The sequence below is a fragment of the Podarcis pityusensis genome (genome assembly GCF_964106645.2).
Source record: "Podarcis pityusensis genome assembly, chromosome: 4".
NCBI classification, from domain to species: Eukaryota; Metazoa; Chordata; class Lepidosauria; order Squamata; family Lacertidae; genus Podarcis; species Podarcis pityusensis.
The window spans coordinates 60,871,367-60,886,427 of NC_138027.1; the positions used below are offsets into that span (position 1 = coordinate 60,871,367).

A 15,061-nucleotide genomic window follows, 5' to 3' on the forward strand; every position below is an offset into this window, starting at 1 on the left:
TTTTCTGGTAATATAAGTAATGTGGAAAGCTGATAAGAGAAAATAAAATTCCCAGTGTTTTTAATAACTGCAAAACAAATGGGATTTTATTGTGTTTCACTTTCCAACCCTTCTATGTCCTACCAAATATATTTAGACAATATAGCAGAACTATGTTTGCAGATGCCAAGAAATGTTGCACTGTGAGTCAAGCAAATATTAAAGCAATGTTCTGGACCACCCAAAATGTCCTGCAGAGTACTTGCTGCAGCTATTTTGAGACTTTGGGTGTGTATACAGCTGATGATATGCAGTTCTGTGGGTGTGTATACAGCTATACAGTTTTGCAGACTTTGGGTGTGTATACAGTTGGTGATATGCCGTCAAACCTGCATGCATGTGCACATGTGTGTGTGTAATAGTCTCCACCAACTTCAGTACAGTTGAGTGGATGGTTTCAGAATCCTGGCCAAAAATGATTTAAATAAATATTTTCAGTCCTAGTATGTATGAATCAATAGCTCCTTATATATTGGGGAAGGAGAATGTCAGGGTAAAGAACAAGGCGTATCCCATCAACCCATCAGCATAGCCCAGTGTTTACCAAACTTGGGTCTCCACCTGTTTTGGACTACAGCTCCCATCATCCCTAGCCAGCAGAACCAGTAGTCAGGGATGATGGGATTGTAGTGCCAAAAAAGTTGGAGATCCACGTTGGGGAAACACTGGCATAGCCAATAGCCAGGGATGATGGGAGTTGTAGTCCAGCAACAGGTTCTCCAACCTTGTCTTATACCTTGCATGTTTGCATTATAACCTTGTATATATAATACAAGGTTGTATATATAATACAAGTGCATTGGGTAAGCAGTTCATGGCTAGAATATGGTCAGACTTGTGCTGAAGAAACATGTGCAAAGCCAGGAAAATATGGTAACCCTGGATACCATATTTCCTACCTATGCATTACTTCTGGATAGAAAGAAACATGTACAATGTGTATGTAGCCACATATGAAGATATAAATATATGTGTCTATTTGCAAAATGAGATTTGGAGAAAAAGGCTGAAATTAGGGATTTATACTGAGCAGCTAAAGAGCCAGTCTTAGGACTTTTAATTCCAGTTTCAGGTCAGTGTGGATAAGATTACAGCCTAAGTATCTGATGCAGAAATGCTTAACTAAGAGTTATTTACAGTACACCATAGTTTAACACTGAATAGGAACAATCATGGTTTTCTGCAGATTGCTGATCGTTCTGATTTAGATAGAGCTAAAGAGAGGGTTTTCCGGAGGAAAGCAGCAAAAGCGCTTGGAACTGTGCTTTCTAGGCACCAGACAAGTAGAAGTGTGGACAAGCCCTCAGTGTTCAGGAACTCCTGCTTCCATTAGATGGATACTATTTACACACACCTCAAAATATAAACCTATCCGAAATGGCACCACTAGCTTTTCATGAATATTCAAGTTTCAGATCCCAAGCTGTAACATCCTACAGGACATTTCCAGGAGGATGTCGCTATTTTCAGGCGAGATACAAAGGCATAACAGGCCAATTCAAGTTGCACAATTAATGTGAATTTGGTGCTCCTGTGCAACAAGCCAGCTTCTCCCCTGCTCCCCAATCAGACTTTTTGCATTCAGGAAAGTGACACAAAAATGCACTAGAATGTGCAGGGTAACAGTTGTATGACACAATGCTATATCGCCTCCCTATAAACCAATCAGAATAGATGCTCATTAAATAGCCTGCAGCATCTAAGCTCCTCACAAACTTTATGCAAACCTGTCAGAATTTATGCTCATTGAGCAGACCGTCTGGAAGCAACCCCCATCTTAGTTTTGAGGGCAGGGTGCTTTAAATATTATAAATTACATTCTGCCGTTATATATCCCAGCAGCAAATGTATACAGAGCAAGATGCATAAATATCCACACCACACAATATTAAATATATCTCTCAGCAGGAGCAAATCCCACAAAGCTGAATGGGACTTACACCCTAATAAAAGTGATTAGCCTGCAGTTCTGTCAGTAGCAACTTCCCTTGAAGGCAATATTTATTTTTTGAGTAAACATAGTCAGAATTATGTGTCATAAAGTACATTATCAACCCATATCCATTCCTAGTCTTACACAATCTTTATATTTGGTAACTCTGTGTATGCAATTCCACTGTTGAAATGGGGCCTTTAAATATTTCTTTGTGCACAACATGTGGGGTTATTGCCTGGAGCCTTGCTTTCACTAAGGCTGCGTTTCTATTGATTGATATTTTCAGGTTCTTCACATTAAAATCATATTGTGTTGCTGGAACATGTGGCTCCCCCCCCCCTCCTCAAGGACGTGACATCCGGTGTGAGCATCTCACTTTCCTCCGGTTGGACGTGTAGCAAATGTAACAGGACAGGAAAGATGCTGCCCTTCACCGGTCTGGATTCTCCAGGCAGGAGTCGGGTTACACAGAGACGTTTGAGCCCTTCCTCCCTGAGTATGGAAAGGGAGGGGCGGAATCCTTTCCAAAGTCTAGATAAGTCAATAAAAGCCTCTCCAAATTCGAATGGCAAATGACTAAAGCCACTGTTACTTTCATAAAGCTGAAAGTCCAAAGGCATCCTGACAATTCCTCCCACAGAAGGCGCAAAGGGGACTTAAATGCATTTGCTGTCGTGAACATTTACTGTAGCTCCATCAGGGCTGAATCCCAACTCTTGGGTGTGAATTCTGGTGAAGATCGTCGAGGGGTGACGGGGCTTCATAGACAGAAAGTAGAATGGAGCGTCAGACGGATTCTCCTCCTGTATATTTAAGGAAACGCTTTTAAGGAAGGGGGAGGGCGGCTGCTGCTGCTGCTGCTGCTAAATCATTCATGTTCCGCCTTTCTTCGCTGGGCAATTTGCTTTCTAATTGCTCCTGTTTGCATTGATCGGGCGCAGGGCGGAAGGGGACTCTCTGGGGTCTCCCAAGTTGGCTGCTGATTTATAGAGAGGCTCCATTCCTTCTCCTCCGCTTTCACCTTGCTTGGCCGGCTCTATTTTTAAGGCAAGCGCCGGCACCTGTTCCCTCGGATCCCAGGAGCGGAAGGTGACAGCTCCCCTCCTGCCAGCGCGCTCTGCCTTGCCTGCTTAGCGGGAGAGTTTCGCCTTTGCGCTTCACGCGGCGCGCCTGGGGAGGTGGCCGTCGCCAGTCTCCTCCCACCGCCGCTTGGCCAGCAGCAAACAGAAGCCGCTCCTTTTAAAACTTTGGTGCGTGCGCGCGTGTTTTCTTGCTTGAAGGAAGTTCCAACATGCGGAGTCGGAGCTGAGCGAGCCCTGCCTTTGCGCGCCTTCCCGTTAGGATTTGCTGCTCGTTGTCTTGGCTATGGCTGAATCAGGACACCCCGAGGAAGATTCTGCAGTAGACGAGTTCAATGATATTATCAAGAGTAGATCTGGTAGGATGACGTATTTGACCCTTAAGAAAATATTTTATATAAATATATATTGTTTGGTGTTTTAAAAATCCTCACTTTCCCATGGTTTGGGGACTAGTTTATTCACACAAAGGATAAAGGCTGGCTCCAAAGTTACTGTTGTGGAAGTTTGCTGTCACAGCCAGATGTTCTTCTGCCAAGTGAAGACTGTGCTGTTGTCTACTGTACCAGTGTTGTGTCTGCAATAATTTGTGGCAAGCTGTATTCTGTTTATGCTCCAGTTCCGCCTCTGTGGTCAAAAGGCATTTGCACCGTTTTACACTGATTTTGTTTGAATTTACTTTATTTCATTTGGAGAGAGATAAATGGCAACACGTGAGCAGACACGCTTTAGACAAGCTAAGAATGAATACTTTGGTTGGATTTCGCTGGGGAGGCAAGACGTGTGCGTCTCGAAGGCAACCGATGATATTGTGTTATAATTGCAGGGGAATTGTTTAGCATTTTTATTTTGCCCGATTTTTTATTTTTTTTAGTGTTCTGTGAAGGCTTGCATCTGCCTTTGATTATTAACAGAATATTTAAAAGTTATTAAACCTTGAGCATGGGAAAAGACGACTTGTGCCACACACACCACCCATCCCATGTCTGCCACAGTAGCCTCCAGGTTTTCATTAGCTCAAAAAGTTTGTGGTACTGTTTGTGGTGCTGCTTGTGTAACAGGGAAAAAGTCTGTACTATTGCTGTAAATGGAAGCAGCTGCAATGCTTCTCTACTGGATAAAGTTTCAGTTGCCTAGGCTGCCTCCCTGACTTTATCCCTGGAAAGGAACCAATTCACAGGCAGTGCGAGTATTTATAGTTCATTCAAAATTCACATTTTTTTAAACAGGGGGCAAAACACACGAGTACTGAGGTACTTAATTATGTCTGAAAAGTTATGCACTTGACAAATAGAACAGAAAGTAGATTAATGAGGCTGTCATGCCTCCTCTCTTAGGCATATGCCTGGATTTTATTGGGGGGAGCAGCTTCTCTCATTTCAAATTGAAAGAAATAAAGTCAACTAGCATGTAAGTATATTTAAGATCAGTGGAGCCAAGGAGATAAAAAGAAGCCTAAAGGTTACCAGTCCCAAGCCTAATTTTAACTAATTCTGTATATGGATTAAAAGAGGCAGCACATAAATGGTGTTTCAATTAAGTCTGGTTACTCACTTATGCATGCAGTAGTAGCATGTCATAGACTGCCTCACGTATGTTGCATATAACACACTGGAAGACCTTGCTGAAATGGTGCTGGCCTTATGAAATGCTGCACAGATAGGGGCTTTTTTGTGCAGCAAGAGTCACATTAGAATCAGGTCAGTGTGTGAAACATTTCCTGGAAGCCTTTTCTTCTTGTTAAATTCTGGAGTTACCAAAGCACATCTGGAATGGATTTCTGGTACCATTAACTTCCCCACTAAAGAAAGGCTTCAGGTCCCCCTCTCCACCCGACATTACACTACTGAATTCTGCTTTCCTGCTTATATGTCTGATGTGTGTTTACAGTAAAAATTTAGAAGCTGTCTTGAATGCAAACCATTTACAGTGAAACTATCAAACATCTTTCTTTTTCTGTAGAGTCTATTGGTGATTCCGTCCCAATCTTGGGTTGTTTGCAGTCTACCTGGGAAACTGGGAATGCCACCCACCAGTGATGGCACCATTCCTTTTACTGATGTTTCATTGGGGTGAAACATCAAGAGCCCCTGGTATTTCCAAAGGTTGCTGGTTTGCAGCTCAAACACCAGATTTGTTCTTTAAGTGGTAAACAAGTTAGAAACTGAAATCTTTCAATATCCTAAATAAACGAGCTCTGAGCCTTACCATTACAGAATGCTGAGGCTGTGGGATAGTTGATATATTATCATGGGACTCTAGGGTTAGGATCTCTCATCCCATCACTTTTTTGCAAAGGCTTTTGAAGCTCCCAGCAGGTTGAGAAAAGCCAACATTCATGAAATTGCAGTCCTGTGCATGTTTAGGAGTAACTGAACACAATGAGAGTTGGGGTATGTTCACATTACTGCTCATTCCACATCTAGCATATTCTCATGCTAGCTTCTGAAGCCGCATACACACAATGTTAGCCACAGTCCATATTGATCCATTCATTTTTAAAATAAATAATGCTGCCTAGTGCTTTCCCCCCTCAAACCAACATCCGCTACAAACAGGAAAACTAAACCATTTCCCCTTCATACTTAAGTCAGGTGTGTACATTTAACATAGCCATCACACATGTGCAGGTAGCAGCTACATGAATTGGAGTTTGAGGGGGTATAGGCAGCTTGGAGGGAAACCTAAAGGGTCATGTGTAGAGGGTGAAAAATCCCCATGCCCTCTTTTATGTGTACAACACCATGCAAAATAAGGCTCAAAATGGCCACTGATGTGTGTGTGCTGTTAATTACATAATAATCATGCATAAGATTGGGGTTTGCACCATTTGTAAAAAATATTGTGGCCACTGATAATCATGTGTAGAGTATCTAATGAATGGATATGTTTTGAATGGGCAACGAATGATCAATTAAGAATGTGCATGTTTTGGGCAAAAGCAGCAGACAATCTGCTGCTGCTGAGTCTCCAATATTGGAGGTTTTAAAAGTATGTGTCATGCTGTAAGTTTTAAACCTGGTAAGTCTTGCATTGGTGTCGGAGCAAGGTTCCAATAAAACTCTCAGCTTTTGCAAACTTTGCTGTTTTGTAATCTGAGCTTCTTAAGTGTATTTCCTTTCTCTTCATCCCTGCTCAGACTTTGCAACTAGGCTATCTCTTACTGTGAAGAGTGAAAGAGGTCCTAAATCATGGGAGAGGAGTGATGTCTTTTTAAAGTCTCAGAAAGCAGAACTTTTGCTACCAGAAGCTGTGTCACTGCAGGTTGGAAAAGCTGGACAAAGAGAGTGCCATTGATTTCTTTTCCAGCATAGTTCTCTGATCAAGATTGTATTACCTTCTGAGGCAGCCTCTGAGAATATTTGATTTTTAAGGACTAACACATATTGCTGTGGCTACCAAGTGGAAAGGATTACAAAGAAATTCTGTGAAAAGTTGTAGTACTAAGCAGGGATTTTGGCCATTTGACAGAATGTTAGTTTACTACATCCTGGAAATGTTTTGATTGAAAGCACTTCATGGGGGAGGGGGAGGCGGGTTTGAGTGTGAGAGAGCAGCAGATGGTTTGAAGGACCATTTTCAGGGATTTGTTTTGGAGAAAATGTACTGTTCAATGAGTGACTCATGTTCTCTGCTTTAACATTGCCTGTGGTTAGTTCCACCCTCTTTATTCCCACTTAATAGGAATGTGACACCAGACAGAAGCTGATGTGCAGGAATAGCAGCTGTGGGACAGCTTTATCCTGTGCATGTTTATTTGGAAGCAAATTCCATTGACTTCGCTGCAGAATGCTCTCCCAAAGTGTGTATAAGATTGCAACCTAGCAGTTGGTTCACTTTTGGATACTGAGGTAGTTCCTATGTCACAGTGAACCCAGGGGTGGGGAACCTGTGACTCTCCAGATGTTAGATTCCACTGATAGGAGATTAGTCCACAGCAGAGTGTCACACAGGTTCCCACCCCTGTGATAATCCATGGTTTATCAAGCCTCAGAGAGCCTTGAATGTGCACACTCAGCCTCCCAGTTCCTATTCACGACCCCAAGGATGAAATCATAATTCTGGCTCCATTAACAACATTTAAGCATTATGTCTGAACCCTAAACTGTGGTCAATCTAAACAGTTTTTTTTTTAAAGCAATAATAACCCAGCTTCACGGCCCATCTTATTGTTTATCCCTGGCTCCAGCAACACTACTCCCAATACAGATCCTTGGTTACTTCACTGCTTTTCTCCCCAGGGTGTGAGAATCTGCCCTAGGTTTGCTGATTCTCAAACCAATTACTAATCCAAGGATCTGTCCTCTTATCCCTTGGCAGCTACTCAGGAACCCTTTTTGGAAACCTAAGTAGGTCTACAAAGTCCCTCTTATCTCATGCTTTTTGGCTCTCAGAAAAGAATTTTAAGAGTTCTCCACTGTATGCCATTCAGACTTCATGATTGTCAATTAGTCCTAAAAACATAATCTTTTATCACCTTTATTTGATTCCCTTCTTCTTATGTGTTCCCTGAAAAAAATGCAATTCAGGTGTAAGGATCTCTCCAAAGTTCTCATTCAGCTTAGTTTTCTTTAATTTTCCTATCCTTTTACAGCTTTGTCTGTGCATTTTCAGTACTAAGCAAGTTGCTTGACATGAGTGGGACTTACTTCTGAGTACGTATGCATGGCCTTGTACTGTTGATATTTTTTTATAAACATGTTGTTTGAATGATTTTTCCACTGAGTATGTATTTAGTAAAGTGAGGGTCGATGATACCCATTTTTCCAGCATTTCCTCATTTTCTAGCTGCCCCTATTCTGCAGTTCCTGGGCTGCTGTTGACTATCTTGAATTGTACTCTGGATTGTTGAGTCTTGGGGTCACTACAGGTGACAGTAAATAGGTGGTTTAATATTACAATGAGTAGTGTAATACACAGAAACCCTTTATGATACATATTTACAAGGAATTTCATAGGAAACAATGTAAATATAAGCCCTTTCGAGACAGCCTTTGCTGGCTGGAGCTAATGGGAGTTGTTTTTGTTTTGTTTTTTTGTCTGTTTTTTTAAAATGTGTATACCTCCTTTCATTGCCTCGTTGTGATAGTTGGTGTACCAGTACTAATAAACAGGTTGTGTGTGTTGTGATCTTGGTGATGACACTGGTGCATCTTGGTTGACTTTTATATGACTTTATTTCTCTGGGGTTTCCCCCCTGAAAGCCTTTCTCCACACTAGGGTAGATGTCAGTGGGAATGACTGTTGTACTTCTGTAACTGTAGTCTAATAAAAAGAACCCAAAAGCACATAAAATGTTTCTTTACACTTTTCCTATGGGTATTGGTACAAAGCATAGCCATAATGTGAATATTTATTTTGAAGTCAAAAGAGTCTGGAAAGCAGCTTTAGATATTATGTTGCATCTGGAATAACTCAGCTGGAGGTCTTGCTAACGGGCCAAGAATAGGCATTTAACAGTTGTCTAAACAGAACTTGGCTGGCTTCATTTGCATCACACTTTTTTTTCTCTTTACCTTTAATACAATTGCTGCTACCCCTCCCCCCCCATACTAACGACTGTTATTTTGGAAGTAAGTTGTGTTACGGTTTCTTGAGATTTACTGTCAGTTACCAGTTCATTGCATTGCATGGACAAAAGTTTGTGGTCTGGTTTTAAGATTCAATTCTGGGCTTGCAAAACCCATAGGTTAGCAACTGAGGATGAGTGTCTCTGGACCACACACTCCTCTTCCTCATCTTCTCCCTTTCTCAGTGCTTACATCCTGCTTTAATTAAACCACAGTTAGCCATTAATTCGGAAACAATGAATTGTAGTTTAATCTCAGTTTATTTCCCCAACTGCCCCTGAAGGTCTACCTGAGGATCATCTTGCCTTAAGGGTGGGGAGAGAGATCTAACTTTCCAAAAGCTTCCCCTCCTCCTTGCAGCTTATCTTTGCTGTTTTGTTATATAGTTCTAATTAATTGCTTATGGTAAACTAGGCTGTGAGGCTACCTTGAAAAGAAGTATATAAATATTTTAAGTAAATAAACCAGGGAACGTAAACCTCAGCTTGAAGTTGGTTTCATTTCCTGGTTAGTTTGCTGTTGTTGGCATCCGTTTTTCTCAGGAGACAAGGGAGGAGTGTGCATATTGAAGTCATACTCCTTGAGAGTTACAGTGCCTGCTGTGGTTGTAGAGACCAATATGGGAGAGACATGTTTTGTTGCAGCTGGGGCAGATGACGGCATCCAGTTGTGCTGCTGCAGCCTGCAGTAATCTGCAAGGGATTCCCACACAGCAGGGCTGATGTTGCCAGCCTTCATGTCACATTTGCAGACATTTGTAGTGCAGAGTTGGTCTGCCAGTGGGCCTGGTGCCTGAAGCCAGCTCCCCATAGAGCATGTCCTTGGGGATCCTGCCATCTTCCCTTCTGTGGACATAACTAAGTCAGGCTAGATGTTGCTGTAAACTGACATTAAATAACAGTTCCCCATGTTCAACATAGTGGCTAAGTGTGACATACTTATTAAACAATGATGTAAGCACTGTGGGAGGGATGAGGGGAGGGATGAGAAGACAGTGGGGGTGAAGAGTAAGCAAACACTCCTATTGGTTGTTCCCAGCTGTTAAACTTTGAGTTAAGGAATCCCATGTGGTAGCACACTCTTCTGATGTAACATGCTGGTGTTTAAATGCCGTTAGAATTCAACCCCACACCCATACTGAAAATACTTTCATGTCCCATTTTAGGTAACCATCCCTTTGCTTACATACAGTGGCTTTTGGGTTGCATCCTTAATCAGTGAGATAAGATATGGGGTGCAGAGGAGCACACATGCTTAGATTTCAGTTGCCCTTGAATGTAGAGTCAGCACATAAAACAGTTATTCTCCAGTGTTCTGAAGCCTCTAATATGTGTTTGTTTTCTGTCAGCCTGTGAATCCTCAAAGCTATGACTAGGAAATTTCCATTTGTGCACAGAAAGATGCACTTTTAAATCTTTACTGGCATAGTTTTGTTATATGATCTTTAACTTGCAGTACTTTCTATGTTGGAAGTAATGGGATTCGAAAATCTTCTTTCTTTTTTTACTACTAAAAATGCATTTTTCATCAGTCCTTACTAGGCTCATGTGTGGGTATTAGGTTGAATTCACTTGTCACTGCCCCAAACTACCCAGCCTAGTTGCCTGTCGATATTACAGTAAATTTCATATATTTGGCCCCATCTGCACTAAACACTTAAAGCGCTAGTACACCAATTTAAACAGTCATGGTTACAATTCCTGGAGTTCCCTGGGAAGAAGTTGATTGGTTGTTAAATCATTCCAGGGATCAGAGGTCTGTGAGGGGGATCACAGAATGGAAGTGCCCACCTGCATTAAAGCAGTATCATTCCATTTTAAACAGTTGTGGCTTCCTCACAAGAACCCCCCAAAAAGTAGTTTTTTAAAGGTGCTGAGCCCTGTAGTCTGCTAAAGTCTTTGCATTCGGTCAAGCAGAGTACTGTCCTGGTTTTACACATTTTAGTGGGCACTAGATTTTAACAGCGATTTATAGATATACTGTTGTCTTAGTGGGCTTTGAGAAGTGAGCACAGAAGAAAGTCCAAATATGCTATAGCGCTTTTTGGCAGCTATAGATCTCTTGCATTCATCTCAGCTTGCAGAGAAAACTGAGGTCCTAAATCATAATACACCACTGGTCCCATCAACTTTTTTTTTGGTCAGTTATCACATCTTGCCTTTGGATACTTGTGCCTATGCTAAGTGGATATAATTTTGGCTGTTGCATTGATTATCTTCACAACCTTATATTGCTGTAAGTATCAAAAACATATTGGAGGTGAACTGAAAGCAACCGGTTGAAATATATCTTAGCATGCCACAGAACGTCCAAGGAAACCTCAGAGCAGTTCACAGTTTAATGGTAAGAATCTGTTTGCAAATAGCTGTTACTAATCTCAGACAAAAGGCAGTTGTCAAAAACAGGTGCCAGATGATGGCATATAAACCACTAATGGTCAAAAATATGAATCATGCAATGTTTCATGTATCACTGGCTTGGCATCTAATTTTTTTTAGCTAGTTATCTTGACTTATTCTTGGTGGATCTCCATGCAGTTGGCAGACCAACCTAGGCATGGCAAAGATCTGTAATAAGACCCATGAGTAAAGGCATTCAAACAAGTTGGTACAGTATGTACACCATCCTATCTTGTTGTCCAAGAACGTTAAAGCCAATATATTCAAAGCATTTGTGGCCCACTTTGAAGAGGTATTTTAATTTCTATTTCTCTGAAAGCTCCACCGCCTACACTGTACTCCCTGTACTCCCAAAGGAATGCTACTGTACTCCCAAAGGAATGCTACTCCATCTGAAATCTGGATCACCTTCAAAAAGTACTTCCATGAAAAGGAGAAGGGAGTGGCTTTGGCACTGATGAATCAAGATTAGAATTCCATGAGGAAAACTTATTCAGAGGTGAAGACTGTTTTCTGAAATTGGGGTGGGAATGCACTTCTTTTCTGAAAGTGCACAAGCCAAGTTTCAGAACCTAATGGATAAGCTGAAAATCAGAGGAGATTGGAATGAGGGCTTGTCTTGTCTCTTTTTATAGGAAGAGGTTCCACAGCATGACAAGGCTATATTACTCCCTTAAATGTTCTTTAAATGGAAGCTGAGCACCAGAAATGCAAGACCACAAATAGAACAACTTCTTTTCCCTTATAGAGGCTCTAGACCTTTTGACAGGGAAGTTGTGTAAGAGTTAATTATTCTCAGCACACAACTATCATTAGGTAATCTTCAGCTGTTGAATTCCTCTAATGTAGACTTTTAACCACAAAGACTATGAAAGGATTCATTCCAGTAATGGCAAGGAACTTCAGTGACCAGATTGTTATTCTTGTTTTGCTGTAATCACCATGCAGCTAATAAAAGGTTAAATGTAGATTCTGGTAGACCTTGACACGGACTAAACAAACGCACTCACCCCATACATGCACATAGGGCTGAAAGGCAGGAGGAGACAGGGAATCTCATCCCTTATATAAAGATCAGGGGAGTGTATATTCAGACACCTGTTTGAGAATTTAGCTCTTTGTTTTGCAGAAGTTCCAAAAGACTGTATCCTTGTGCATTGATTTTGACTCTTACTTAGAAGTCTTTGGAGGACGTGGTCCCATAGTGGACAGACTGAACTGGAAGCACCAGTGACAACAGACCCTTGTGAATAAACTCCCAACTCCCATATGAACTGACCCAGACCTTGTGATAATTATCTGAGGCCCTTCTTCATGAGAATTCCAGAGGGTGGCAACATGAGAACGGACCTTTCCTGCTGTGGGTTCCTGTTGTTTATGTATTTATTTGATAAGTTTGCATACCACCCTTTATCCAAAGATCACAGCACATTTCACAACATAAAAATACAAAATGAGAACACAAAATACATAATAAAACAAAAACAAACCAATACCCCCCCCCAAAAAAAAACATTTGTGGAATGCTCTCCCCAGGGATGTTCACCTGGTGCCTTCATTACATATCTTTAGGTGCCAGGAGAAAATATTTCTCTTTAACCAAGCCTTTGGCTGATTAAACATTCTATGGCCTTCTAAATGTGTTTGTGGGAGGGGATTATTGGTTTTATTTTTTATGTCTTTTGTGTTCTTATTTTGTATTTCTATGTTGTGAACTGCCCTGTGATCTTCAAATGAATATTGTAGTGGTATACAAATTTAATAAATAATAATAATAACCTCCTTTACCCAGAATTGGGAGCTGTAAACAAGACCTTTTTTGTTAGCTAGCACTAAAGGTGAAAGGATTTGATGGGGTCTGCCCTCACATCACGGCATTATGAAAATAGGTATGTCTTGGGAATCTGTATAAAACATGGCAAAACAAAACATAACAAAATTCTTTTTTCCCATGAATTACATTCACTCAGGAGTTTATATCTGTTTTCTTTCTTTTGAAGGCTGGACAGATCAACTAAAATAGCTTTGAGGTAAACTTGCTATTAAGAGACCAGGTAGCCTGCTGTTGAACAATCTGCATTTCCATGACCTGTCATTTTCTGTATGATGTTTCCTTGACAACATACATTGAGCACTAAATGTTACCCGCTCTTCATACATAAATCAAATGAGAGGTTATAGTACATGTTGCTAAATAAAACTTGGAATATAATCTGACAGTGGTCAGAAGCTGCCTTTTTCTACTGAATAGCCTGCAGACTATTTGCTGAGTTCTCAGTGGCTTAAAAACTTCCATTGCACAAAATCTTGTGTCAACTCTCTAGAGATCACAAACATAAAAACAAAGCAAAATGTCAACAGTTGGAAGTAACTGGAAGGTTTTACTCCAGTCTCGTATTATTGAGCAGCACCTCTTTATATGCATACCAGCACCTCTGTCCAAAGTTGCAATGAGAGCAAGCGAGAGTGCAAGTGTGGAGTTCAAAGAGTAAACTGAACTGAAATAATTCATTTTACCTGCATTGCTCCCATCCCCTCCTAAAATGCTTAACAAGAAAACAAATATAACTTATCCCATAGTCAGCTAGAAGAGCTATAGAAACATGAGCTATTCCATCTAGTGACACTCCCCACCATGGCGAAAGTAAGGCTTTTGTAAGAGTTGGGTTAGAAAGAACAAGGAGTGGAGGGATCAGGCCAACTGTTGAACAGGAGTGGAAGAGTGCAAGCTGGAAGGGTAATTATGATTGAGGTCTCTTGCATTAACACAAGAAGAAGACAGTAGTCCAGACTTCCATTCTCACAGTGCCAACCAGATGCCTGTGGGAAACCCGCAAGTAGGATTCAAGCACAAGAACACTCTCCCTTCCTGTGGTTTCCAGCAACTCGTATTCACACGTGTTATTACTTTGTTGTTGTTTTTTTAAATGATATTTATTGAAAATTTTTTGAATTACAGAGAAAAAACAAAGCAGAAAAAGAAAAAAGAAAAAACAAACCACATCCAACAATACAAATTCAAAAAACAAAAATACACCGCAAACAGACAAAAATAAATCCATCATTCTCAAATCCTCAACTCTCATTACCTTCTTTCTTTGACCTCCTCCTCCTCCCTTTTTTTTGTATCCTAGTTAATAATTATCGCAGCAAATCCTTTCCATATTTCATAATATTCTGTCTTTACATTACCTTAATCTATTTTCATCTTATCTTATGAAAAATCTTAAAACTTAAACTTAAATCTTATTTTTACCGACTTCTCAAAACCATAATATTCTTACCTAATTCTTTAAACATTTTTACTAGAGCCAAGTAATTTCATTCCAACATTTTTCTAACATTCATCCATTTTATAAAACAATCCTGGTAATAAAAAAAAAAGAAATAAAAACAATCCAATCTTCATCCAGCGTCCCTTCCTCCTGGTCCTGGGTTTTGTCAGTCCTTTTTTCCCATCGATCTAGCGCATTAACCTGGTAACCTTATATCCGAGGCCCTTAAGTCACTTCCATGTCCCTTCCGCAGCTCTTCTTCATATTCTCCTTTCACTCGTGGGAACTCCAGCTTGGTGATGTTTTTGACCCTTTTCAACAAATCAGCCCCTTTTCCCATAGTCCAGACTCAATTCCATGTGGTATTTAAAAACATGTTTCAGAATCCCTCCAAAATTGATAGCCCCCACATCTCCAAACATCTCACGGCCCATTGCCAGACTCGGAAAGTCCAAACATCCCTGCATAGGGGGGTCTATCCAACCCCCCATTTCCAAACCAATCCAAACTTTGTCTTTCCAAATCTGGCTTTTTCCAAGTTCATTTGTCAAATCCAAAAGCTCATGTTCCTGCAAGGCCGCAGCTCCCTCCATCTCTGGCACCCAAGATTCAGCAGCATCCTCTTCTCTTATCTGCTCTGTCAGGATGCACTCCTGATCTGATTCCTGGGTGGGCTCCACATAGTTTCCCACTGCCTGTTCAAAAATTCTGACCACATTAGTCATCAAATCCGTCTTCTCACTTAACTGTTCCAGTAGGGCAC

The 15,061-nt window shown here is 40.9% G+C and overlaps 1 protein-coding gene across 2 annotated transcripts in view; it reads left to right on the forward strand.

Annotated features, from left to right (window-relative positions):
* The first annotated feature begins 3,214 nt into the window (after positions 1 to 3,214).
* The window catches only part of DMD (dystrophin), a 1,019,805-nt gene continuing 1,007,958 nt past the window's right edge, over positions 3,215 to 15,061 (forward strand). The window contains exon 1 of one of the 2 annotated variants that reach the window (XM_081003446.1): positions 3,215 to 3,413. In XM_081003446.1, the coding sequence (XP_080859572.1) occupies positions 3,341 to 3,413 (73 nt within the window). In that variant the 5' untranslated portion in view covers positions 3,215 to 3,340. The remainder of the gene's footprint in view (positions 3,414 to 15,061) is intronic. The other variant, XM_081003453.1, reaches the window with a different exon arrangement.